General features: G+C 43.3%; 1 protein-coding gene across 1 annotated transcript in view; it reads left to right on the top strand.

Annotated features, from left to right (window-relative positions):
- The first annotated feature begins 21557 nt into the window (after nucleotides 1-21557).
- The window catches only part of limd2 (LIM domain containing 2), a 59008-nt gene continuing 54795 nt past the window's right edge, over nucleotides 21558-25770 (top strand). The window contains exon 1 of the mRNA XM_080213889.1: nucleotides 21558-21628. Within this exon, the coding sequence (XP_080070015.1) occupies nucleotides 21567-21628 (62 nt within the window). The 5' untranslated portion in view covers nucleotides 21558-21566. The remainder of the gene's footprint in view (nucleotides 21629-25770) is intronic.

Genomic DNA, 25770 nt, shown 5'->3' with positions numbered 1-25770 from the left:
ACAAAACCCCTAGAGGAAAACACTAAAATTTAGCCCAGATAAAAACAAACATTCCAGCAATTAAGATCAGTTATGTTGCTGCAGTAAAAGGAGCTGCTGGTTACAGACAAAGCAGTTCTGGTTAATAGAACCAATTGCTAAAACAAATCTTGCACAAGGAACATGACACAAATACATTTCTTAAAGTCACAGTATCGTCACACCACCCTTTTAATGTTTCAGTTTAAAAATTAGCCTTCCTGCTTCTGCCCATGCCATATGTTTTATGAGATGGGCAGCGCATTATTCGGGTCAATGGACTTAATAACAAGCCTAATGAGCCTTAAATTGTTTATTTCAATATGGCAGGCAAACCACCAATCAACCAGTCCTGCCCACCCACCCCCTCCATGATATAGGGGATGAGTTCAGGTGAGCAGAAAAATGGTGGAAAGGACACGCAGCCAATTTTATGTGCCTTCCACACAGGAAACACACCCTCAAGAGTACATAAAATTCAGCCCAGTGATTCTGTTTCCTATTTCCCATTTTCAGTAAATTTTTAGTTCCCTTCTGGTGTTTGTGGGGTTTTAAATCCAGTTAGGTTGATCGGGGAAATTGTGTAGAAATTTTTCTTCACATCTTCTAACGTCATCTTTTTTATTATCTTAACTGTTCTAAATCTCCCTCTCACTCAAACCATATTACCACTACCTTTCCTGAACTCAGTTCTCACCACGGCCAAATTTTCTAAAATCCCTCCTCTCTAAGTTTCCTCCTCAAACCTTTCACTTTTAAAGTCACTCAACTTTTCATTTCCCACTCCCCATTCCTTTCTCTGTTGGAAAAGGCAAAGATATGAAGAAACATTGAAAACTCAAAGTTTCAGAAAAACCCAGGGGTGTCACTGAAACAAAACACACGAGATTGAAAATAAGACTAAAGACCGGGATTGGGCATTGATACACAATATGAAGGGTTAGAAAATGTCACAGGAAATTGCTAGAAAATGTCTGTCAAAAGCCAAAGGAGACAGCATATTCCCTTTGCACTGATCATCCCATGATCACCCCTCCATCCTGTCCCAACTACCTTTTCTTCTGAAATTGTCAGCCTGTCTCACAATGCTGTGTTGGGTAACAGACATTATGGTTTCACTTGTAATGCACTTGCAATCACCTCTTCCTCTTTCACCCTCCAGGTTCCCAAATTTCTAACCTGTTTCCCAACACTGAGATGCAAAGTAGAACTTTAGCTCTATTAGCAGTCAACAACAGCCAAAGAGGACAGCAGTGGACTTCCAGCAGACATAGGCAGCTAAGCAGATAGGGGCAGATATGATCTAATGTGGATAACTATGATGAAATAAATTTGGGAGAGAAAAATGGATTGGAAAGGTGATAAACACAATGAACTTAGGGTTTCAAATACATAATTTCAAATGTTTTGAATGCAGATAAAGCCATAAAAATGATTCAACAGCATTTTTGTTTTACAAATAGGGGTGTGGAATACAATATTAAAAAATGAATCTTAAATTTGCACAAACCTTCAATTAAGCCAGTTAAAATATTGTGTTCAATGTTAGATGCTCCATTGTAGAAATTTATAGATGTAGTGTTGGTTTACCGGAATGATGTCAGTGGCTGGAAACAATAGTTATGGGGAGGGATTTGAGATATTGGGACTAGATCCACCTGAGCAATGTGAGCCAAGAGAGTTTTAATAAGGTTTTTATTAAAATTATAAAAGGCTTGATGGAGTGAATAGGTAAGACTAAAGGAACGAGAGAGCGAATCTAGTGAACTGGTGCAGCATCAATAATCTCTCCCTCAATGTCAACAAATCAAAGCACATTGTCATCGACTTCAGAAAGGAGAACATCGATGGGGATGAAGTGGAAAAGGTCGAGAGCTTCAAGTTTTTAGGTGTCCAGATCACCAACAACCTGCCGTGGTCTCCCCATGCCGACACTATACTTAAGAAAGCCCACCAATGCCTCTACTTTCTCAGAAGACTAAGGAAATTTGGCATGTCAGCTACGACCCTCACCAACTTTTACAGATGCACCACAGAAAGCATTCTTTCTGGTTGTATCATCACAGCTTGGTATGGCTCCTGCTCTGCCCAAGATTGCAAGGAACTACAAAAAGTTGTGAATGTAGCCCAATCCATCACACAAACCACCCTGCTGTCCGTTGACTCTGTCTATACTTCCCGCTGTGTCAGAAAAGCAGCCAGCATAATTAAGGACCCCACACGCCACGGACATTCTCTCTTGCATCTTCTTCCACCGGGAAAAAGACACAAAAGTCTGAGGTCATGTACCAACCGACTCAAGAACAGCTTCTTCCCTGCTGCCATCGGACTTTTGAATAGACTTACCTTGCATTAAGTTGATCTTTCTCTACACCCTAGCTCAGACTGTAACACTACATTCTGCACTCTCTCGTTTCCTTCTCTATGAATGGTATGCTTTGTCTGTATAACACGCAAGAACTAATACTTTTCACTGTAAATACATGTGACAATAATAAATCAAAATCAAAGACTGCTCCCTTCAGTTTGGGTGTCAGTGACTTAGAATGACAGAAGGTGCCATTTTGATCTAACATCAGGCTCAAATGCAGGTCTCAGCCACCTAACAATATTATCTCGAGTAACCAGTGGCCAAAGGGCACACTCACCATCCAATAAAGAACAGCAGGCAAGCTCTTGAAGCTGGAGGGCCATTGGAAATTCTTCCAGTACATAAGAGGCTACCATTGCGGCTAAGGGAGAGAGAGAGAGAGGGTGCCTCCACCTTGAGGCATCCTTGAAGCATTTTTAAAAGGGTTTAACCAAAAAAAAAGGCCACAGTTGCCAAAGCCTTCCATAGGGCAGCCTGCAGCCACAGCTGTGGCCAGGTAGGCAAGGGAGCCTCAGTCGTGCTGGAGTGTTCACACTAAATCTGCTATCCGGAGGTCATCTCCAGGCAGGCAGCTTGTATGCTGCATGCTTTGAGTGTGAGAGGGGTGGGAGGGGCAGGGAACTGTTAGCCAACTGGAAAATTTCAGTGGACAGCTGATCAATGGCTTTAATAGCCCTTTTAATCACCTTAATTAGCTGCCCACTACTTGCGTGCAGATAGCCATTCCTGATCCAGCCCTGCCTGAAAATGGCTTGAGATGTCAGTAAAATTTTAAGCCAGCAGCATGAAATTGCACACACACCCATGTTATATATTCTCATATTCCTTTGTCCCAAATGTGTTTATCTAGCTTTAAATGCAGCAATGCTATTCACCTCAAGTATTCCATGTGGTAGCGAGTTCCACATTCTCACCACTCTAAGTAAAGAACTTGCAATGCAAGATCTTAAGGCTTTTTGAGTTAGGTGGCTGCTTAGCAACCAAGATTCAGGTGGATTAAGTGAGTGTGAGAAGGATTATAACAAATACTAACACATGAACATATAAGAAACGACAACAGGAAATGATGAGATGAACTACTGAGTTCATGAACTATTCTGGAGGACACATACTTCCTACCACTCCCTTTACAATCTAAGGACTGAAATGGGGGATTGTTATCATCTCAATCTATGTGAGCTATATTAGAATTACTTATCCCTTGCCTGTCATGAATCATCTCCCTGTAGCTTTTGCTTTAAATAAAGTACATGTCGCAAGATGATCAAAACTAGCTGTGTGCACCAAACAACATGAGTCCACACCATCTCTTACCAGGGCGAGGAACAGAGAAATTAGCTGGAAAAGTGCTCTGTAAGCTGAATTTTGAATTGCCATGTGCATGAAGCTATCATTGCGCCCCTCTGCTAGCAAGCCTTCAAGCCCCACTAACCGATCTCAATCCACCATACCAGCAAATATCTTCCTTGTCCATTTATAGAAATGATGAACCTTAGGGATTAGATTCAATTGCTCCATTAATCCTATCCAGAAAACCTGAGCCTCTGTTTTAACAGGTGAGCGGCGGCCTTAAGTATCTTTGCTCCAAACAGAATCTCCGAAGATGAAGCCTGAACACCCTAAGGCCAACAACATTTGCATTTTGACTGTGCTCAACTTCCACATTGGTACTGTTCTCCTTTGCGGCACGGAGTTCCTTTTCCTGGTTAGCAGCAGCCTTTGAAGTGTTGCTGACTGAAAGTTTTGCACTTTCTAGACAGCCGGTATGTGTGCAAGCCTGCCTCCTCTGCTTAAAAAGTGATATGCAAATGCAAGAGGTGAGTTTGCCTTGCAAAATCTAATGAGACCAGCCTCTTCCCCAATGTTGGTTTTGTTGTTCCAATGTCAAAACACCGGCCTATGTTGTACTTGCAAACTTAGGCCTTTCATCCACTCGGAGTGCTTGACACTGCCTGTCTGAAAAATAATATGTTCCAGTCTCCAATGTTAATGTCTCTGATTCTGCTGAAAAACAACATTAGATTTTTTTTAAAGTCTGCAATATTTGCCCAGGTCAGCCACACTGCTTAAGGCTCTTTCAAAATATCTGTAAAATTGTAAAGTGCAGCACGCTTTCCATCACATCGGCCAAGATCTGAAGGACAGTGGCATTGGGGAATAATATCTCAGAAGGTAAAGACTGCGATTTTCTAGGATGAACTCCTGGTCGTTGTACGTTGCATGTTCAGTTGGTCTCACAAAGAGATTCTGAAGCTTATATGCTTGAACAATAGCTCCATGCTTGCTTCTACACAGGTCTCTGTCCAGTCCACATTTGATCCAGTCTCAGGCCACGTGTGGGCAGTACTATTTCCCAGTCCTACATTAACCCTTGTTATGCCAGATACCCTTATACTACATTGGTGAGAACTTCCTCCCAAGAGAAATGAAGGATCTTGGAATCATTCTTTGTGTTTCAATATTTTCGAATCATAGAATGTTACAGTGCAGAAGGAGGCCATTCGACCCATCAAGTCTGCACCAACCATAATCCCACCCAGGCCTTATCCCCATAATCTCAAGTATTTACCCTAGCTAGTCCGCCTGACACTAAAGGGCAATTTAGCACAGCCAATTCACCTAACCCACACATCTTTGGACTGTGGGAGGAAACCAAAGCACCCAGAGGAAACCTGTACAGACACGGGGAGAACGTGCAAACGCCGCACAGACAGAGACCCAAAGATGGGAATTGAACCCAGGTTCCTGCTGCTGTGAGGCAGCAGTGCCAACCACTGTGCCACCATGCCGCAGGTTAGTTCAACCAGGCATTAAATATGGAGTTTTGCTTAGGTCTCAGACACCGAGTACTTTATATTTAAACAGAAGGGTGTTCATTTAATTCTTTTCACATCATGTCATTTGTTTTTGCGCACAGTCTGCCAGAGATTGAACCCTTTGGGCCAGTGATAGGCAATCTAAGCTAGTGAGTGGGTCCCATGAGTGGCCCTCCTTCAACCTTGCAGCTCACTGAGACCGGTAAGCTGCAAGATTGAAATCCTTGTTCACTAACCATGACCGTATGAATGAAACTGAAAACTTTTAATGCAGACCACGTACTTCGTAACAAGTTATAGAAAATACTTAATCATTTATATATTAATAGAATTGTCATCTATTTCAAATAGTTAAAAAAAGTTACACTTTGATTGGATGTGGAGAAAACGCATAGGTCCCACTGTCAACTCCTCACTTCACAAGCCCTTCCTTTATGTGTGCATCACTTTGATCAAACCGGTAGGAAAAAAACTATGCAGACAGAAAACAACATAACGTGGGAGCCCTGCGAATGGGCAACAGTCAACAAAACGTGTCATGGGCTGCACTCAGAAACTTGACAGGCTGCATGTTGCCCACCACTGCGTTGGACAGTCTTCTCTTAGTCATTTGCTTTCCAATTTTTCACATCCGGCTAAACAAGTATTGGGTAACTCACCTTCGAGCAAAGCCAAAAGCAAAAGCGCTCCCTTGTACCTCAAGCCAAATTATACTGGGGGAGGAAATAGACAAATTGAGCAGATTGCGCAACAGAGCCTTTGGGAACGATTAAGGATTCATCTATTTCAAAGATGTTAATCCAGCTCCCTCACATTGGGAGGAAACCCCTCCCCCAGGATTCTCTGTATTTCTACTGTTGCTAAACTAATTCCCTCAACCGGTCACTCAGTAACACTTTAATTGTGTGCCTATTGATAATAATCCATCTTCCACACACTTCCTGAGTAATCCCTTCCAGCTAGTGTGCTTTGCTGACTGCATGTAGCTCTACTGACATTGCTCCTTCACACTCTCAGGAAGATCAGCAACACACATACGCTTGTTCTACAATTTAGAGAAAAGCACTAACAGACTCTGAAATTATTCAGTCATGCTAACAGCTAAACTCACTGTAAAATGTGATGTGCAATATTCAAGAGGAAATGTTCATTTTGTTAAACCACACTTAGCTGTTCACACGAAAAGAGGCTCGATTGCGAAACAACACTTAGACACATCATGCTAGTTTGCAACAACCTGTGGCTAATCTTGCTTCAATGCGGCACATAACTAATCTGTAACTGACAGGCTGGAAGCTATGTATAAACCTGCTTAGGGTTCATGAAGTGCTTGCCCAGTCTTCAGGCACACAGGAATGTCATTGTGTAATTTCCCCCACAGTTTATTCAATTTAGTCTAAAACCCCACATTTGCAGCCAAAATGCATTCTGGCAAAGAAAGACACAAATTTATACCACACTTTCCACCACATTTCACAAATCATTTCACAGTCAGTGCATTAATTAAAGTATAATCATTGTTGTAATGTAGGAAACATAGCAGCCAATTCACCCATAAGAATCTCCAACTAAGAATAGATAACAATCACATTGCTTTGTATATTGCAAGGTTCGATGTTACAGGGAGAAGGTATATACAAAGAAGAAAACAAAGAAAAGTACAGCATAGGAACAGGCCCGTTGGTCCTCCAAGCCGGTACCTATCATGATGCCATAACAAAATTTTAAAAACCTTCTGCCCTAACTCGGTCCATATCCCTCTATTCTCTCCCTATTCATGTACCCATCCTATCCCGATGCCTCTTAAATGTTGCGAATGTGCCTCCTCTGGCAGCGCATTCCAAGCATAACACTCTGCATGAAAAACCTCCCCTTAAACTTTTCCCTCTCACATCTTGAAGCTGTGCCCCCCTTGTAATTAACACTTCCACCCTGTCTGTGCCTCTCATAATTTTCTAGACCTCTATCAGATCTTCCCTCAGCCTCCATCTTTCCAGTGAAAACAATCCAGTTTATTCATTCTCTGCTCATAGTCAACACCCTCAAGACCAGGCAACATCCTGGTGAATCTTTTTTGCACTCTCTGCAAAGCTTCCACGTCCTTCCGGTAGTCTGGTGACCAGAATGTGCACGAGTCGCAAAAACCTAGCTTGCAGGTGCAGCAGGTGGTCAGGAAGGTGAATGGGATGCTGGCCTTCATCGCGAGGGGGATTGAATATAAAAGTAGGAAAGTCTTGCTGCGGCTGTATAGGGCATTGGTGAGGCCACAGCTGGAGTACTGTGTGCAGTTTTGGGTGCCGTACTTATGCAAAGATATTTTAGCCTTGGAGGGAGTGCAGAGGAGGTTTACTAGGCTGATGCCAGAGTTGAGGGGGTTGAGCTATGAGGAGAGGCTGAATAGATTAGGCTTGTACTCGTTAGAGTTTAGAAGAATGAGGGGAGATCTCATTGAGACGTATAAGATGATGAATGGGATGGATAGGATAGAGGTGGAGAGACTCTTCCCGCTCAAAGGATAGTAGGACTAGGGGCACAGCCTCAAGATAAAAGGGGGGCGGTTTAGAATGGAGTTGAGGAGGAACTTCTTCACTCAAAGGGTGGTGAATCTCTGGAATTCTCTGCCCGTTGAAGTGGTGGAGGCTGCCTCGCTAAATATTTTTAAGACGCGGGTTGATGTGTTTTTGATGAGAGAGGGGATTAAGGGTTATGGGGAGAGGGCGGGAATGTGGAACTGAGCCACGACAGATCAGCCATGATCTTATTGAATGGCGGGGCAGGCTCGAAGGGCTAGTTGGCCTACTCCTGCTCCTATTTATGTTCTTATGTAGAAATGCGTGCAGTACTCCAAATGTGACCTAACCAAGGTTTCATGTAGCTGCAGCATGATTTCCCAACTCCTGTACTCAGTGCCCTTGATGAAGGCAAGCATGCCATATGCCTCCTTAATCACCTTGGCCACCTATGTTGCCACTTTTAGGGAACTGTGGATCTGCATGCCCAGATCACTCTGTATGTTAATGTCATAAGGGTTCTGCCATTTACAGTATAATTCACGCGTAAATTTGATCCTCCACAACGAATGACCTCACATTTGTCCGGATTAAACTCCATCTGCCATTTCTGTGTCCCAGTCTCCAATCTATCTATATCCTGTTGTATTCTCTGACAATCACTGGCAGTATCAGTAACTCCACCAATCTTCGTGTCATCAGCAAACTTACTAATCAGACCACCCACATTTTCCTCCAGATCATTTGTATACACCACAAACAACAGAGGTCCCAGCAGTGATCCTTGCGGAACACCAGTAGCTACAGTTCTCCATTCTGAAAAATATCCTTTCCCACTACTCTTGTCTTCTGTGACCAAGCCAGTTCTGTATTCATCTAGCCAGCCCACACATGAATCCCATGTGATTTTAATTTTTGTATGAGCCTGTTATGTGGGATCTCGTCAAAAACCTTACGAAAGTCCATATAAAGTACATCCACAGCCCTTACCTCATCAATTATCTTTGTCACCTCTTCAGAAAACTCAATCAAGTTAGTGAGACATGATCTTCCTTGTACAAAACAATGCTGCCCGTCACTAATTAGTCCATTTTCTTCCACGTGTGCATATATCCTGTCGCTCAGTACCTTCTCAAAAAGCTTCCCCGCTATTGACGTCAGGCAAACCGGCCTGTAATTTTTTGGATTATCCCTGCCTTCTTTCTTAAATAAGGCAATAACATTAACTGTTCTCCAATCCTCTGGAACCTCGTCTGTGGTCAAAGAGGATGTGAAGATATCTGTTAAGGCCCCAGCTATTTCTCCCCTTGCCTGCCACAGTAACTTACAAAAAATCTCAGCCAGCCCCAGGGACTTGTCTATCTTAATGCAATTTAGGATACGCAACACTTCCTCCTTCAATATGTTGGTGTTTTCTAGGAGCATTCTCACACCTATTCCTGACCTAAACATCTGTCATTTTCTTCTGCTTGATGAATACCGACACAAGTACACATTATAGATCTCACTCACTTCCTGTGGCTCCATGCATATCTTTGCTCCATTGTCCTTGAGTGCATCTACTCTTTCTCTTGCTACTCTCTTCCTCCCAATATACGCATAAAAAACTTTGGGATACTCCTTGACCTTGTCTGCTAAAGACATTTCATGGCACCTTTTAGCCCTCCTAATTCCACATTTAAGTTCCTTCCTACCTTCACTATCCTCCTCAAGGGCTTTGTCAGTTTTTTGATGCCTACACCTATCATATTTTTCCTTTTGACTAAGCTTACAATTTCTCTCGTCATTCTTAGTTTCTGAATCCTCCATTTCTATCCTTCATTTTTGTGGGGACATGCCTGTCCTGCACTTCAATCAACTGGCTTTTAAAAGCCTCCCACATGCCACACATGGATTTGCCTGCAAATATAGCTGCTCCCAATCCACATTCACCAATTCCAGATTATTTGGATATAATTGGCCCTGGCCTAATTAAGCACCCTCACCCAAGGGCCACTCTTGTCTTTATCCATGTCTACCCAAAATCTTATGGAATTGATATTGATAGGCTGGTTGATTGGGCAGATACATGGCAAATGGAGTTTCATCCGGATAAATGTGAGGTGATGCATTTTGGCCGGAATAATGTAGGGGGGAGTTATATGGTAAAGGGTAAGCCCGTAAGGAGTATAGAATCGCAGCGAGACCTGGGGGTGCAAGTGCACAAGTCTTTGAAAGTGGCAGTGCAAGTGGAGAGTGTGGTGAAGAAAGCCTATGGTATGTTAGCCTTTATAGGAAGGGGTATCGAATATAAGAGCTGGAGTCTAATGTTGCAGTTGTACAGAACGTTGGTTAGGCCGCATTTAGAGTACTGCGTCCAGTTCCGGTCGCCTTACTACTGGAAGGACGTGGAGACTCTGGAGAGAGTGCAGAGGAGGTTTACCAGGATGTTGCCTGGTATGGAAGGACTGGGGTATGAGGAAAGATTGAAGAAATTGGGGCTCTTTTCCCTTGAAAGACGCCGACTGAGGGGGGATCTAATAGAGGTATATAAGATTATGAAGGGTATAGATAGAGTAAACAGAGGTAAGCTATTTCCTATGATAGAGACACGTAGGACAAGGGGCCACGGACTTAAGGTGAGGGGGGAGAGGTACAACACAGATATTAGAGGGAGGTTTTTCACACAGAGGGTAGTGGGGGTATGGAATGCTCTGCCAAGTAAGGTGGTGGAAGCAAACACACTACAGTAATTTAAGAGTAACTTAGACAGGCACATGACTGGGTTGGAGATGGGTGGATATAGGAGATTGTTTTAAGTAAGGGTCATTAGCATTGGGGCGTCCCTGGTAAGATAAATGGATATGGTATAATAATAATGGTTTTATTTCCCTTTTCATTCACGGGTTATAAGTCGGTCCACCTCGTGTCCAACGAGGGGCATACACGCGATGGGTCGTACTGGGGCTGCTCTTGGTTGTTCGAGATTGGCCTAGTGCTTCATGTCGTTAGTGTGTACCTAAACTGGACCAGATACTGGGCAAGATGACAGCTCAGTAGGACAGTAGGACTAGGGGGCACAGCCTCAAGATAAAGGGGGGGGGGCAGTTTAGAACGGAGTTGAGGAAGAACTTCTTCACTCAAAGGGTGGTGAATCTCTGGAATTCTCTGCCCGTTGAGGTGGTGGAGGCTACCTCGCTAAATATTTTTAAGACGCGGGTTGATGGGTTTTTGATAAGAGAGGGGATTAAGGGTTATGGGGAGAGGGCGGGAATGTGGAACTGAGCCACGACAGATCAGCCATGATCTTACTGAATGGCAGGGCAGGCTCGAAGGGCCAGATGGCCTACTCCTGCTCCTATTTCTTATGTTCTTATGTTCAGTGACTATCGCTGATTGCTGTGCAGACACATGGATTTGGGCCAGTGTCTGTGGGAGTTTGCGTATTCTCCCCGTGCTTGCGTGGGTTTTCTCCGGGTGCTCCGGTTTCCTCCCACACCCCAAAGATGTGCTGTTAGGCTGATTGGCAGGAATAAATTGTCCCTAAATCAGTTTCCCTCAATCTGGATGGCCATAAAACATTAGACAAGGGTCGTGGGTGGAGAGGGGGACTGGTGGTGTTGAGATGGCGGTGCGGGCTCGTTGGGCCAAAAGGCCTGTTTCCCGGGCTGTTTTTGTTCTTTGCGGTCCTCCACTGAAACATTGATCACCTGGCCTGGCTCAATGCTCAATACCAAGTCTAGTATGGCCCTTTTCTGGTTGGATTGGCAACATACTGTATTAAAAAGCCCTCCTGGATATAACTAACAAATTGCTCTCCATCCGAGCCCTGGATGTAAGGGAGTCCCAGTCAATATGGCAGAAGTTAAAGTCACCCGCCACAGCTACCCTGCTTTTTCAGCTTTTCAGTATCTGACTACACAACTGCTTTGTCTCCTGTGGGCTGTTGGGAGGTCTATAGTATACTCCCAACATTGTGATTCCACCCTTCCTATTCCTGAGCTCATTTGGTTTGCCTTAAAAGAGGCCTATTCCTGAGCTCCACCCATAATGCCTCACTACAAGATTCCACCAATGTCTCCTCCCTCAACACAGCCGTGATGTGCTCCCTAATCAGCAATGCAACTCCCCCACCCCTTTTGCTTCCCCTTCAGTCCCATCTAAAACAATGATATCCCAGGACGTTATGCTGCCAGTTCTGTCCCCTCTTTAACCATGTCTCCATAATGGAAATGACATCATAATTCCATGCAGTAATCCAGGCTCTCAGTTTATCTGTTTTACCTGTTATACTTCTTGCGTTGAAGCAAATGCACTCCAGACCTCTTGTCCCGCCAAGTCCCACTACTCGGGCGGCACGGTAGTACAGTGGTTAGCACTGCTGCTTCACAGCTCCAGGGACCTGGGTTCAATTCCTGGCTTGGGTCACTGTCTGTGCCGAGTTTGCATATTCTCCTTGTGCCCGCGTGGGTTTCCTCCAGGTGCTCCGTTTTCCTCCCATAGTCCAAAGTTGTACGGGTTAGGTTGATTGGCCATGCTAAAATTGCCCCTTAGTGTCCTGAGATGTGTAGATTAGAGAGATTAGTGGGTAAAATATGTAGAGATATGGGGGTAAGGCCTGGGTGGGAGATTGGTCGTTGCAGACTCAATGGGTCGAATGGCTTGTTTCTGCACTGTAGGGTTTCTATGATTACTTCCCTCTGTTTGCTCTTACTCTGCACTTTGTTTATCTCTGTCTCACTTTCTTCCCCAGTCGCTGCTCTTACTGGCTTGCTTTTCCAGTTTCCACCCACTGCCGCATTAGCTTAAACCCTCCTGAACAGCAATAGCAATCCTCCTGCCCAGGATATTAATGCCTCTCCAGTTGCGGTGCAACCTGTCCTTCGTGTACAGATCCCATCCTCCCCAGAAGACATCCCAGTGATCCTATATCTAAAGCCCTCCCTCCTACATCAGCTTTTTAGCCACATGTTCAACTGTACTATCTCCCTGTTCCAACCTCACTAGCACGTGGCACAGGGAGTAATCCTGAGATTACTACCCTAAAGGTCCTGCTTTTTTAGCTCCTTACCAAACTCTCTGAATTGTCTTTGCAGGACCTCTTCCCTCTTCCGCTCTATGTCATTAGTGCCAATGTGGACAATGACCTCTGTCTTTTTACCCTCCTGTTTGAGGAGGCCCTGTACCCACTCAGAAACATCCAGGACCCTGGCACCAGGGAGGCAACACATAATCCTAGAATCTCATTCACGGCTACAGAAACACCTGTCTGTGTCCCTGACTATCGAGTCTCCTACTACTATCACTCACATGAACTTAGCCCAGCCCTGCTCCACAGCAGAACCACGTGTGGTACCATAGGCCTGGCTGCTGCTGATATTTTCCCCTGAGAGACTATCCCCCCAACGACATTCAAAACGGTATACCTGATTGAGGGGAGAATAGCCACAGGAGGCTCCTGCCCTACTTTCCTGGTGGTCACCCATCATCTACTGTCTGGACCTATAGTGTGACCACCTCCCTGAAACTAGTGTCTATCACATTCTCTGTCCCCTGTATAAGAACATAAGAAATAGGAGCAGGAGTAGGCCATCTAGCCCTTCGAGCCTGCCCCGCCATTCAATAAGATCATGGCTGATCTGTCGTGGCTCAGTTCCACTTTCCCGCCCTCTCCCCATAACCCTTAATCCCCTCGCTTATCAAAAACCCATCAACCCGCATCTTAAAAATATTTAGCGAGGCAGCCTCCACCACTTCAACGGGCAGAGAATTCCAGAGATTCACCACCCTTTGAGTGAAGAAGTTCCTCCTCAACTCCGTTCTAAACCGCCCTCCCTTTATCTTGAGGCTGTGCCCTCTAGTCCTACTGTCCTTTCTGAGCGAGAAGAGCCTCTCCGCCTCTATCCTATCCATCCCATTCATCATCTTATACGTCTCAATGAGATCTCCCCTCATTCTTCTAAACTCTAACGAGTACAATGTGCCCAGCTGCCGCTCCAACTGAACCACGTGGTCAGTGAGAGTGTGTCATCCTGGGTTGAGTTCTCCTAACTTTACTGCCACAACATTGATAGCTCTCTGTAAGCAGTTATCCATCCCAAGCCCTCAGCAAGTGAGGGTGCATGATATCAAGGGGTTGTGAGGTAGGGCCAAAGCAGAACAAACAAACAGGTAGGTTACCAGAGAAAGGGGAAAGTGTGTGAGCAAAGTGTCAACTGACAGGTCAGCGTGGGAAGAAAACCTGAACTGAAACTGAAGTCAAAAGACATCTGTGCTAAGCTGCTTTTTATCTGATCTGTTACAGCTGAAATATTTCATTGGGGTTCACCCCAATCCTTAGTATTGTAATATATTTCTGTAAACTTTTTAAATAAATTTTGTTTAAAGCGTATGAGTGAGGTCATTAATAAACACAGTGGGAAGCTGAGGTCCCTGGAAACCTCAGGTCTGGGGGGCAAGTTAACAACATGCCATTCCCAATGTTCAGTAAGAAGTCTCACATAAACCTGTTAAATGTTAACCTGGTCATTTGGAATCACGAGTTTTTGGAGCGCAGCTCCTTCTTCAGGTGAGCCTGCTGAAAAAGCCTGCCGAAGGAGCATCGAAAGCTCATGATTCCAAATAAATCTGTTGATCTTTAAGCTGGTGTTGTGAGACGTCTTACTGTGCCCACCCCAGTGCAATGCTGGCATTTCCACATCATTCCCAATGCTCTAACCAGAGTGTGCCACATTTCCGCTCACTTGATTATTCCCATTTCCCATGTGATTCCAATTAAAATTTAAAGTGCCAGCGGCATGCACAGGAGGCAAATTACTTAATAACAGGGGAATCTTTCCTTTATCAACCATTACCTGATAATGCAGCAAGAACGAGTGAGCTAGAAAACAGCCTCCATGTCAAGAGGGAAGCTCTGATTCACAGCCAAAATTTCCCTGTCCAGCTCCACTGTCAGTAATTTATTGGGAGTACAAAAGGTGTTTATCAAAATTAAATTTCACTTGTAAATATTTCACATGACAATGGTTCCATTTTATTCATGCTGGCATTAGCGTCATTTGTTGAAACTAACTTAGTCAAAGAGCTAAATGTACTTGCATGCCTCATGTTAGGCACGCATTGATGGTTAGAGGGGAATTAGGGACATTTCCTTCATTGTAGAGGAAACAATGTTGAGTTTTTTTGTTCACTTTACTGAAAGTTCAATATGGTATGTGGTGTTATGCTCATCACTCTGTGGGATACAACTGAACTTGCAAGTTCACCCCATCCTCCCTTAGATTTCTCTTCCGCTCATCCATGTCCGTGACCTCAATCCCTACTACATCCAGTCTCAACCTCCATGCAAACTGCCATTCTCCTGTTCCTCTCTCATGTCATAGAGAGAAGTCTCACAACATCAGGTTAAAGTCCAACAGGTTTATTTGGAATTATGAGCTTTCGGAGTGCTGCTGGTTCATCAGGTGAACAGCATAGACGTCAACCTTGTAAGGGGTGGAGTGTCCAGTAATTTCCACATGACTCGTCTTCGCAGAATATTACGCATCAGATGGGAAGACAAAGTACCAGACACTGAAGGTCTCTCTAGAGCAAGTCTACCATCAGTCCACACAAGCTGATGAGAGCGCAGACCCGGTGGGCAGGTCATGTCATCCATATGTCAGATGAGCGCATACCAAGAACTCTGCTGGAAGGTGCTCTCATGGAGGGCAGAAGAAACATTTCAAAGACACACTCAAGGCCTCCCTGAAGTCACTTGACATAGACATGACCACCTGGGAAACACTGGCACAAAACCATCCTACCTGGCGCTGCCTCATCCACAAGGCTGTCAAGCTTATGAAGCAAGGTGTTTTGCTGAAGCACAACTTAAGCGCGAGCTGCGCAAGTCCACAGCCACCAGTGCAACAACTACAGCGTCTACACAAGTCTGTCCAATATGTGCCAGGACATTCCGTGCCTGAATTGGCCTGATCAGTCACCTTCAGACACACCGCAACCAGCCTCAAAATGACTAATGATATCGAGGTCCTCATTGATGACGATGGACAAACAACAGTTGATCTTGGGTTTCATCTCCGCCTTCTCACCCATTCCCCATATCCCTTGATTCCCTGACAGACCAAATATCTTATATATAGTCAACAACGGATAAAACACCATCCGCTGGGATAGAGAATTCCAAATATTCACAGTGAAAAGAATTCTCTTCATCTCGATCCTAAACGATTGGGAACTAGTTTACTCAGTCAGTCGATGCACCAGCAGGAGCAAGTGAGTCCAACTATGGCACAACCTTGGACGCTAAAAGATGGTAGATTTATTCTTTCAAACTGTTCCTTTTGTCTCCAGTGATAAAAGTTTGGAAGAGACGAGGAACAAGTTTCTCCCAGGTTTGGCGGGCAGCAGGGGATTGGGGGGGGTGGGGGTGGTGGTGTTGGAGGCTCAATACCCCTTTAACAAATATGCCAAAGTTAGATGGATTAGCCATGGTCAATGTGTAGGGATAGGGTGGAGAAGAGCGCCTGGATGCAATACTCTGTCAGAGAATCCGTGCAGACGCAATGGGCCAAAGGGCCTCTTCTGCACTACAGAGATTCTATGAAAGGGGCAGGCACCAGACTTTTCAGTGCAGAAGGACATGTGGACAAAGTTACCAGCTCCAGTCATCATCAACTCTGGCAAGGACATTGCATCATCAACTGTGACTGATGGGTTCCTGGACACCATAGCTGGATTGGCTGAGAGGTAGTACATCACCAATGGGAGTTGCCCAATCATCTCAAGTCCTGACTTTGAACAGCAGCTCAATAGGCTGCTTACACAGAGCTGTTAAAGTGACATTCTTTGCTTGGCAACAGTTCAGACTGTTCCAAACACATCATTAAACATACAAGTGGCTGATGGGATGACGCAGGCACTGTTAGGTATTTGTTTATGTGGGAACAGTTGCCTGGGAAACAGCAACGTTAATTCTTGTAATATAACAGGCCCCAATCTCTCATTTTGTAAATGTTGTACACATCAATATGCAAGGAGCTTATAATAGACAATGATTATATTCATACTACAGTATCTTTTATCATGATGGATGTTTAAAACATTAGCCAAGTCTTTGAGGAAAATATTGCAATTCAGAAAATAAATATTTTTTTAAAACGGAAGCCATTTGGTCCCTCAAACTCATTGTGAGTGTTAAGGCACTTTAACTCAATTATCCTTCCTTTATGTCCCTATTTACCCTTACAAAACATCTTTCAATCTATCTTCAGAGCTCCAATTGCTCCCAGTATTTTAGAAAAGAAAGCTAATGTTTTCTCCTTCCAGTTGTGTTTCTAATTTTAGAGCACTGCCTAGCTCTAATTTTAAGATTGCCTCCCCTTCTTCCGAATGCCAGAGGAACGAGTTTCTCCAAGTCGACTTTATTAAATCCAATTCACATCTTAAACACCTCAATCAGGTAACCCCCATAATATAAACACCATCCCTGGACCAAGGAAAGGCCAGGCAATGTGCCAAATATTGCCTAGTGGTTCTGACATCTATCATCATGAAGTTTTTTGAAAGGTTAGTCATGGCACACATCAACTCTGGTCTCCCAGATTGCCTGGATCCACTACAGTTTGCCTATCGCTGCAACAGGTCTGCAGTAGATGCCATCTCCCTGGCCTTACACTCAATCCTAGAACACCTGGACAACAAGACACTAATGTCAGACTCCTTTTTATTGACTACAGCGCAGCTTTCAACATCATTATCCCTACGAAACTCATCTTCAAACTCCATCACCTAGGGCTCGACTCCTCCCTGTGTGACTGGATCCTAGATTTCTTAACCCACAAAACACAATCAGTAAGGATAGGTAATGACACCTCGTCCATGATTAGCCTCAACACCGGTACTCCGCAAGGCTGTGTCCTCAGCCCTCTACTATACTCCTCATACACATAACTGCATGGCCGAATTCCACTTCAACTCCATTTTTAAGTTTGCTGATGTCACCACGTAGTGGATCGGATCTCAAACAATGACAAGATGGAGTACAGGAAGGAGAGAATTTGGTGAAACAGTTCAATGACAATAATCTCTCCCTCAATGTCAGTAAAAAGGAGATAGTCATTGACTTCAGGAAACATAGTGGAGGACATGCCCTGTTTACATCAAAGGTGGTGAAATGGAAATGGTCAAGAGCTTCAAGTGTCTAGGTGTTCAGATCACCAACAATTTGTCCTGACCTCTCCAAGATGATCTATAGTTAAGAAAGCCCACCAATGCCTCTACTTTCTCAGAAGGCTAAGGAAATTTGACATATCCACTATGACGCTTACCAATTTTTACAGATGCATCATAGAAAACATCCTTTCCAGATGCATGACAACTTGGAATGGCTCCTGCTCTATCCAAGACCACAAGAAACTACAAAAAGTTGTGAACATAGCCCAGTCCATCATGCAAATCAACCTCCCATCCATTGACTCCATCTATACCTCTCGCTGCCCCAGGAAAGCAGCCAGCATAATCAAGGATGCCACACACCCTCAACATAATCACTTCCACCTTCTTCTGTCAAAAAAAATGCAAAAGTCTGAAAACAGGTACCAACTGACTCAAGAACAGCGTCTTCCCTGCTGTCATCAGACTTTTGAATGGTCCCACTACATATTAAGCTGATCTTTTTCCTCAACCTATCAGTAACTGCAACACTGTATTCTGAACTGGATATAAACAAATTACTGCGGATGCTGGAATCTGAAACCAAAAGAGAAAATACTAGAAATTTTCAGCAGGTCTGGCAGCATCTGTAAGGAAAGAGGTGCAAAGTGGCATTTCTGATATGTGCTCTTTCTTCTTCAACCGAGGTTTGCCACCTACAGTTGTTGACAGGGCCCTCAACAGTGTGCAGTCCATCTCCCACGCCACGACCCTTATCCCATCCCCTCCTTCCCAGAACAAGGATGGAGTCCCCCTTGTTCTCACATTTCACCCCATCAGCCTCCACATGCAAAGCATAATCCTCCGCCATTTTCACCCACTCCAGCCTGATGCCACCACCAAACACATCTTCCCTTCACTCCCTCTGTCAGCATTCAGCAGAGACTGTTCCCTCCGGGATAATCTAGTCCGCTCCCCCATTATACCCAACACCTCTCCCATCACCCATGGCACCTTCCCAAGCAATTGCAGAAGGTGTAACACCTCTCCCCTTGCCTCTTCTATGCTTACCACCCAAGGTCCAAAAGATTCATCCCAGATTAAGCAATGTTTCTCTTGCACCTCTTCCAATTTGGGCTATTACATTCGCTGCTCCCAATGTGGCCTTCTCTATATCGAAGGAACCAAACATAGACTGGGTGATCACTTTGCTGAGCACACTATCTGTCACACTATCTGTAACCCCCACAACTTGCCTGGGCTTGCAAAATCTCACTAACTCTCCTGACTGGAGACAATATACATCTCTTTAACCTGTGCTTAACACTCTCTTCACTCACACCGTCTGTATTTTTAAGACTTGGTTACCTGTGAAGACTCACATTCCAACCATTGTTTTGTAAATTGAGTTTGTGTCTTTATATGCCCTGTTTGTGACCAGAACTCCCACTTACCTGACGAAGGAACAGCGCTCCAAAAGCCAGTGGCTTTTGCTACCAAATAAACATGTTGGACTTTAACCTAGTGTTGTGAGACTTCTTACGGAGTTGAAATAAAACAAAGTTCTAAGTATCTATTATAGGCTTCACTAATTTTTAAAAAATCTCTCATTTATGAAAGCCCATTCAATGCATTTAAATCTCTTCAAATACTTGATCACTTATTAAAAACAAGTATTTGTATTCATAGCCCCACATCAAAACAACTAATCTCTTCATGATTTCTCGTAACTGTCAATAAAATTGTGAATTTACAGGCCAGTGGCTGTGATAATGTTAGGTTGTGGAACCAGTCAAGTATCAATAATACTAGAATGATAGATCTCGGGCTTTTCTTAACAAGTGGCTATTGAAATCACAAGCAGTGTCCTTCTTTCAACTCAGAGACTGTTTTTATCCCCAAAATTTAATGAACAAGTGATTTAAATAACTTACTGCTTGATACTTCCACACATCTTATTCACATTTTTTTGCACATTCACTCTAAAAATCCTAGATCTCACACTTTGGAAGCAAACCTCATTACAGCAAAAAATGGGATCTTTTTGAACTCAGCGCTGAGTTCAAATGGCCCTGAGGGGTTGGGTTCGTATTTATGAATCACAACCTGCCCCTCTCCTACCCTCAAATACAACAGGATCTGTTGCAAATGGGGACAGGACGAACAGATTTGATGTTCCACCACCATTTTGGATAAGGTATGAAATCTGCACGACTGTGAAAATCTGGCCTTGGACTCCAAATTTCTTCGTTCCTCCTCTAAATTTTTCTTGAAAAATACTCTGATTTATTTTTCTTTTAAGGGTAATCTAACAGATGTCTTTAAAATAATGCATGGGTTTGTTAGTTTATCGGTAAGTTGTCTCCTCTCATGGGTGAGTCCAAATCCAAGAGTCATAAATATCAGTAATAAATCTAATAAGGAATTCAAGAGAGTGGCTAGAATGTGAAATTTGGATCATAATGGGATAGTTGAGATGAATATTTAAGATGACGCTAGATAAATACATGAGGAAGAAAGGAATGGAAAGATAGCTGATAAAGTAAGGGGTGGAATTTTCCCGCTCCCCCCCACCACAGGAATTGTAGCCGGCGAGACACGGACCATTGCAAAGGTCCATTGACCTCAGGTGGGATTTTCCAGTCTTGGGATGAGCGTGGCCAGAAAATCACACCCAAGATGTGAGAAAACTTCTGTGGAGTATACACACCAGTGCAGACCAATGGCTGGTTCTATGCTCAAATTCTATGTACCTTTTGGGTTGAAAATGGACACTTCACACTTTTCCACATTGAAGTATATAATTTTGCTTACTCACTTAATCTACCATGTTCCATTGCCTACAGCCTCTTCTGTTAACTGCAAACCGAATATATAACTTACCCTTCCTTCATCCAAAATATTAATGTGACAAAATATTCAGGCCTTCTCACAACACAGCAATCAATACACACACACCCCCACCATCTTTAAACCTAATCTGTTTCCTTCCACCACAGCCAATTTCTAACTTTCCTAAGGCTACTATCAATTCTGTCCACCCCCATTTACAGCAATAATCTATTGTATGGAGCCCTTTAAAACTAAATGTCTTCTAGAAGACCAGTTAGGTAACATCCCTTTGATATCTCTAGTAATGGCTTCCTCAAAAAATTCTATTCGATTAGTCAGACATGGCTTCCTATTAACAAAGCTACACTGAATCTCTCTGATCAGTTCATCCCTCTATTGCTAATGATAGATTCTAATAGATTTCCCACAGCTAATTTTAAACTGAAAGATCTGTGATAATCTAAATCTTTTCGCTCTCCAATATAATGGAAGTGAAATTAGGAAACGCCCTCACTAATGGCACCATTCCCACATCAGGAGGGAACTTTGAAGGGATGTGATTAATGTTTTTCTAATTTCCTCATTTGCTCCTTTTAATGCCATGGACCAGAAACTATCATTCTGGAGATCTGTCATAAGTCCCACTAATTTCTCCACTACAACTTTTTTTTTGTTTTTATTCCAATTCAATTCAGAGTCTCAACAAGTTGGGACATTCCTGATCCAAGCTGACAAGACAGGGTTCTCACCTCCTGTCTTGGGCTTGATTTACATGATCCAAGCTGATTGGACTAGGCATAGCTCCTCCTCCAAGGCTTGATCTCATTTGCATCTTAGCCAAGATACCACTTTTAAAAATTGCTTCAAATGAAGCTAAAATGTAACCTAATGACTTCAACCAAGCACAGCATATCGATACTAGACCTTAGCCAAAAGGCTGAGAACATATTGTAAGTACCATTCTTGATTGTTTCCCCTTATATCACTAGCTGTTTATCCTCTATTCGGGAAATAGATACAAAGTACTCATTTACTCAATCTGCCATCACCTTCTTGTCAATTATACTAATCACCCATATCTTTTTTTAATGGGTCTCATTTAGTTACTCTTTTAGTATTTATAGAAGCTTTTAGTATGGATGAGGGGGTGACCTGATAGAGGTGTATAAGATGTTGAGAGGTGTTGATCAAGTGGATAGTCAGAGGCTTTTTCCCCAGGGCTGAAATGATAGCTACTAGAGGACACAGGTTTAAGATGCTGGGGAGTAGGTGCAGAGGAGATGTCAAGAGTAAGTTTTTCACTCAGAGTGGTGGGTGTGTGGAATGGGCTGCCAGCAACAGTGGTGGAGGCGGATTCGATAGGGTCTTTTAAGAGACTTTTAGATAAGTACATGGAACTTAGTAAGATAGAGGGTTATAGGTAAGCATAGTAATCTCTAAGGCAGGGACATGTTCGGCACAACTTTGTGGGCCAAAGGGCCTGTATTGTGCTGTTGTTTTTCTATGTTTCTATTCACATTGTTGGCAACTTTTATTCATATTTCTTATGTTTCCTGAATTCATTTCTTCTTTTCTGTATTTCTCCCATTTTACTTAGCAGCTACATAATACAATTCCTTTAGCTCTATACTGTGTGTTACTTCATGAGATATAAGTGGAAATGTTGTGCTTTATTGCCATGCATTGGTCTTGTATGTACAATATACTCTCCGACTCCTTTCCAGTGTTTTTCTGTAGGTTTACGTAGTAACAAGCTCAGCTTTACACATTCAACCTTAATTAAATTTTCTGTGTTTTTTCTCCTTGCAAACTTAGTATCAAACTCAATTATGTTATGGTTATTGCAATATGTTCCCCTACCATCAAGTTATTAATTCATTCTGATTTGTTACTCATTACTAAATCTAATATGGCTTGTTCCCTTGTCAATTCTGTCTCAATGTCCTGGATACACGAGAAATTCACTGCCTTTTCAACTTGACTTTGTGTCATCCAATCACAAAACCCATTTTATCTCATCTCCTTTACAAAACATCTTTCTTTGTCTTCTGTCTGTTATCTCTGCTATCCTCAATGTGTTCACTCCTCACTGGGATAAAATTTCAAGGATATTGATTTTTCATTCTGCTGGGAATTCTACTAGTCAGAGTCCAGATAGTGAATGCCGACCAGCTACTCAAACCTGGTGGTGGTGGAGTAGGCTGATTACCGTATAGCCATATTACTATGCCTGAAATATGCTGACTCAGCCCAGCCTGGAAACAGAACCTAACCTGATCCTCACCTTGTGTCACCTTAGTTATGAGCATTGGCCCTTCACTGAGTTTTACAGAAGTGTGCAAAACGTCTGTCTGGAACCTAAAGAGAGAAGTTATATGTTTCCGAAAAAGGGAGAATGTGTGTGCAGCCCAGATCTGAGAGTATTTGAGTTAAATAACAAGGCAAACCCTGTGGATTCGAAACAGTCTTTGCTTCTTATATCACATGACATGATAAGGCTGTTTAAAAAAGCAAACAGGATCCTGGGCATTCGCAACAAAAACATAGGACTACATTTACATGAAGGAGGGGGAAGATACAGTTGGGAAGCTTCCTGTCTTCTTTAAAACGGCCCCAGCCCACCATGCTTTTTTGCTCCAGAGAGGCAGGGACAGGATGGAGCCAGGTCTATCATCTCAGGATGCAGGCCTGTGGTGGCAAAAGAGATGGGTGGATGGCAAGGCCGGCAGGCTAGGGTGCCACACCTGCTTACCAGGAGATCAGCTCAGTCGTAATGATAAATGTCAGATCCTTAAATCCTCATTTCCCCCCCCAGCCCCACCAACCCTACATGCCCTGCTGCCTTCTCCAAGATCCCTCACATCTCCCATGCCCCTTATCCCCTGTGTTCCCTCCATGGCCCCTCATATCCCCTATGCTCCTTCCATGCTATCTGGTAACTGCATCATCAAAAACAGGCTGAAAATTTGCCTCATTATGAATGTTTTGTTTGAGCTCCAAGAATGGCTATTGTATTTAGATTTCAGAAAGCAATATTTACATATCTGCTGAAGGAAGTGAAAGCTTTGTTTGACTGACATTTCAATTACCGTTTAATAACCAGCTGTTCCTACGAAGAGTTTTTCACTGCCTTTGTGTGTATTTACACAAAATTAAGTGATCTAAAGTGGTAAAAGAAGAAGAGGGCCTGTGTAATCAATGTTTTTGGTTACCAGCTCAAGACCTGGGTTCCCCCATGGTTCCTGACTCCTCCGAGAGGCTGTCAATCATTTTGAATTACAAAAGAGATCCAATTCCACCAGAATTGATGGGGGGAGGGAATTAAGTCTCCCACCCCTGCAATGGGGCTGGAAAGGTGCCAGTGCTGCATTTGGGCCAGCAACCTGCACTCTACTTCCATGTTAGCAAAAGTTGCTGGAAATGGATAAGGGGGTGAGAATTCAGGTGCCATCCACTTGGTGAAAATCCAGGTCATAGAGCACAAAAACAACAAGGCTATGGTAACTCTTTATAAATCATTGGTTAGGCCCAAGCTGGAGAATTCTGTCCAACTTTAAACATTTTACTTCAGGAAGGATGCCAAAACCTTGAGGAGAGTACAGATTTACTAATACGCTCCAGTTATGGAAAAACTGGAGAAGGTTACAGGGAGATTTAATAGAGGTGTTCTGAATTATGAAGGGTTTTAAAAAGTAATTAATGATATATTTTTCCATGGCAGGAGGGTCCGTAACCAGAGGATACAGATTTAAGCTATTTGGGAGAAAACATACATCAATTTACACTTTGTGAGAAGAAAGTAACTGATTGGTAGAAGTGTTGTCATGGAGAATGCACCATTTGATGGCGACTGGCAGTAAACCACTAAACATAATTTGAAATTTAAAGTAGGGAGCTTGAATTTGATTGGTCAACACATTTGCCTGAGGAATGAACCAGCAAATGGTCATCACTTATTTTGTTTTGCTGAAACAGGAGCAACATGTAACACATTCTGTCCGCAAAGAACAGGGTCCTTTGTATTAATACATGGAGCTTCCAGGTAAATTGGTCAGTGTAATTTTTAGCACACCAAGGGTTATTCAGCAAATGCAATTACAAATCACATCTAATTTTGGAACCTGTGTTTTGAGTTTTGCAAGCACAAGTTGGTTGGGTACGGCCTGTACCTTGCCCGAAGGAACACGCTGTTCAATACGATCCACCAGTCTTTGGAATGTATGGCCACATATCAAGCATCACTCTGACACTGAAATTCATTTATTCCACTATTCATTTGTATGATAGGTGGAACATCTTTCTGCTTGACAGTAACATCCTGTTGTTGGTGAGTACCACTCGCGTTGCCACTGCATAGTAGCAGCGTCAAATAGCTAGCTTCACCCTTCCAGCATAATCTGAACTAGACTGGGCACTTTCCAAGGTTGAAAGTAACGGCCTTAGAACCATTCATAAGTTTGTGTAATATACAGTGTTAAATGATCTGATCAGGGTAGCCACTATCCCATGGGATTTCCTTGATGTGCCCTATTTCAGCATCAAGCTTGCATGGTGAGCAAATGGCTCAGGCCCTTTTTATGAGGCTATTGATTTGGCCAATCTTATAGCTATCACACAAATGAAAGACTGGTGGAAGCAAATTCAAACAGTAATTTTGAAAAGGGAATTGGATAAACGCTTGAGAAGGAGAAATGTTCAGGTGCATGGGGAAAGAGCAAGAGGGAGTGGGATTAGCTCTTTCACAGGGCCAGCAATGGCTTCCTGTTGTGTTCTATCATTCTACCAACAGAAATGCAAGAAACAATGCAACTACATACAATTCCATGGAACTTTCCTCATTCAGAGATTGGTTGGAAACTCAGATTAAATTTTATTACATGACTTGACCCCATGCTCCAGCAATTAGTGGGACAATACATTCATCTCCATGATGCACTGCCTTCCTACATCAATTGGAAAGCAAAAAGACTTATTACCCAATTGGATGATGCTTGACTGTTAGGGACTTCCTAACAGCATTACAAATATTCCTGTGCCACATGGATTGCAGCAGCTCAAGAAGGAAGCTGACCACCACTTTCTCAAGAGCAGT

The sequence above is a fragment of the Carcharhinus amblyrhynchos genome, chromosome 27 (assembly GCF_965287045.1).
Source record: "Carcharhinus amblyrhynchos chromosome 27, sCarAmb.v2.hapA, whole genome shotgun sequence".
NCBI classification, from domain to species: Eukaryota; Metazoa; Chordata; class Chondrichthyes; order Carcharhiniformes; family Carcharhinidae; genus Carcharhinus; species Carcharhinus amblyrhynchos.
This window is presented reverse-complemented; position numbering and strand designations above follow the sequence as displayed.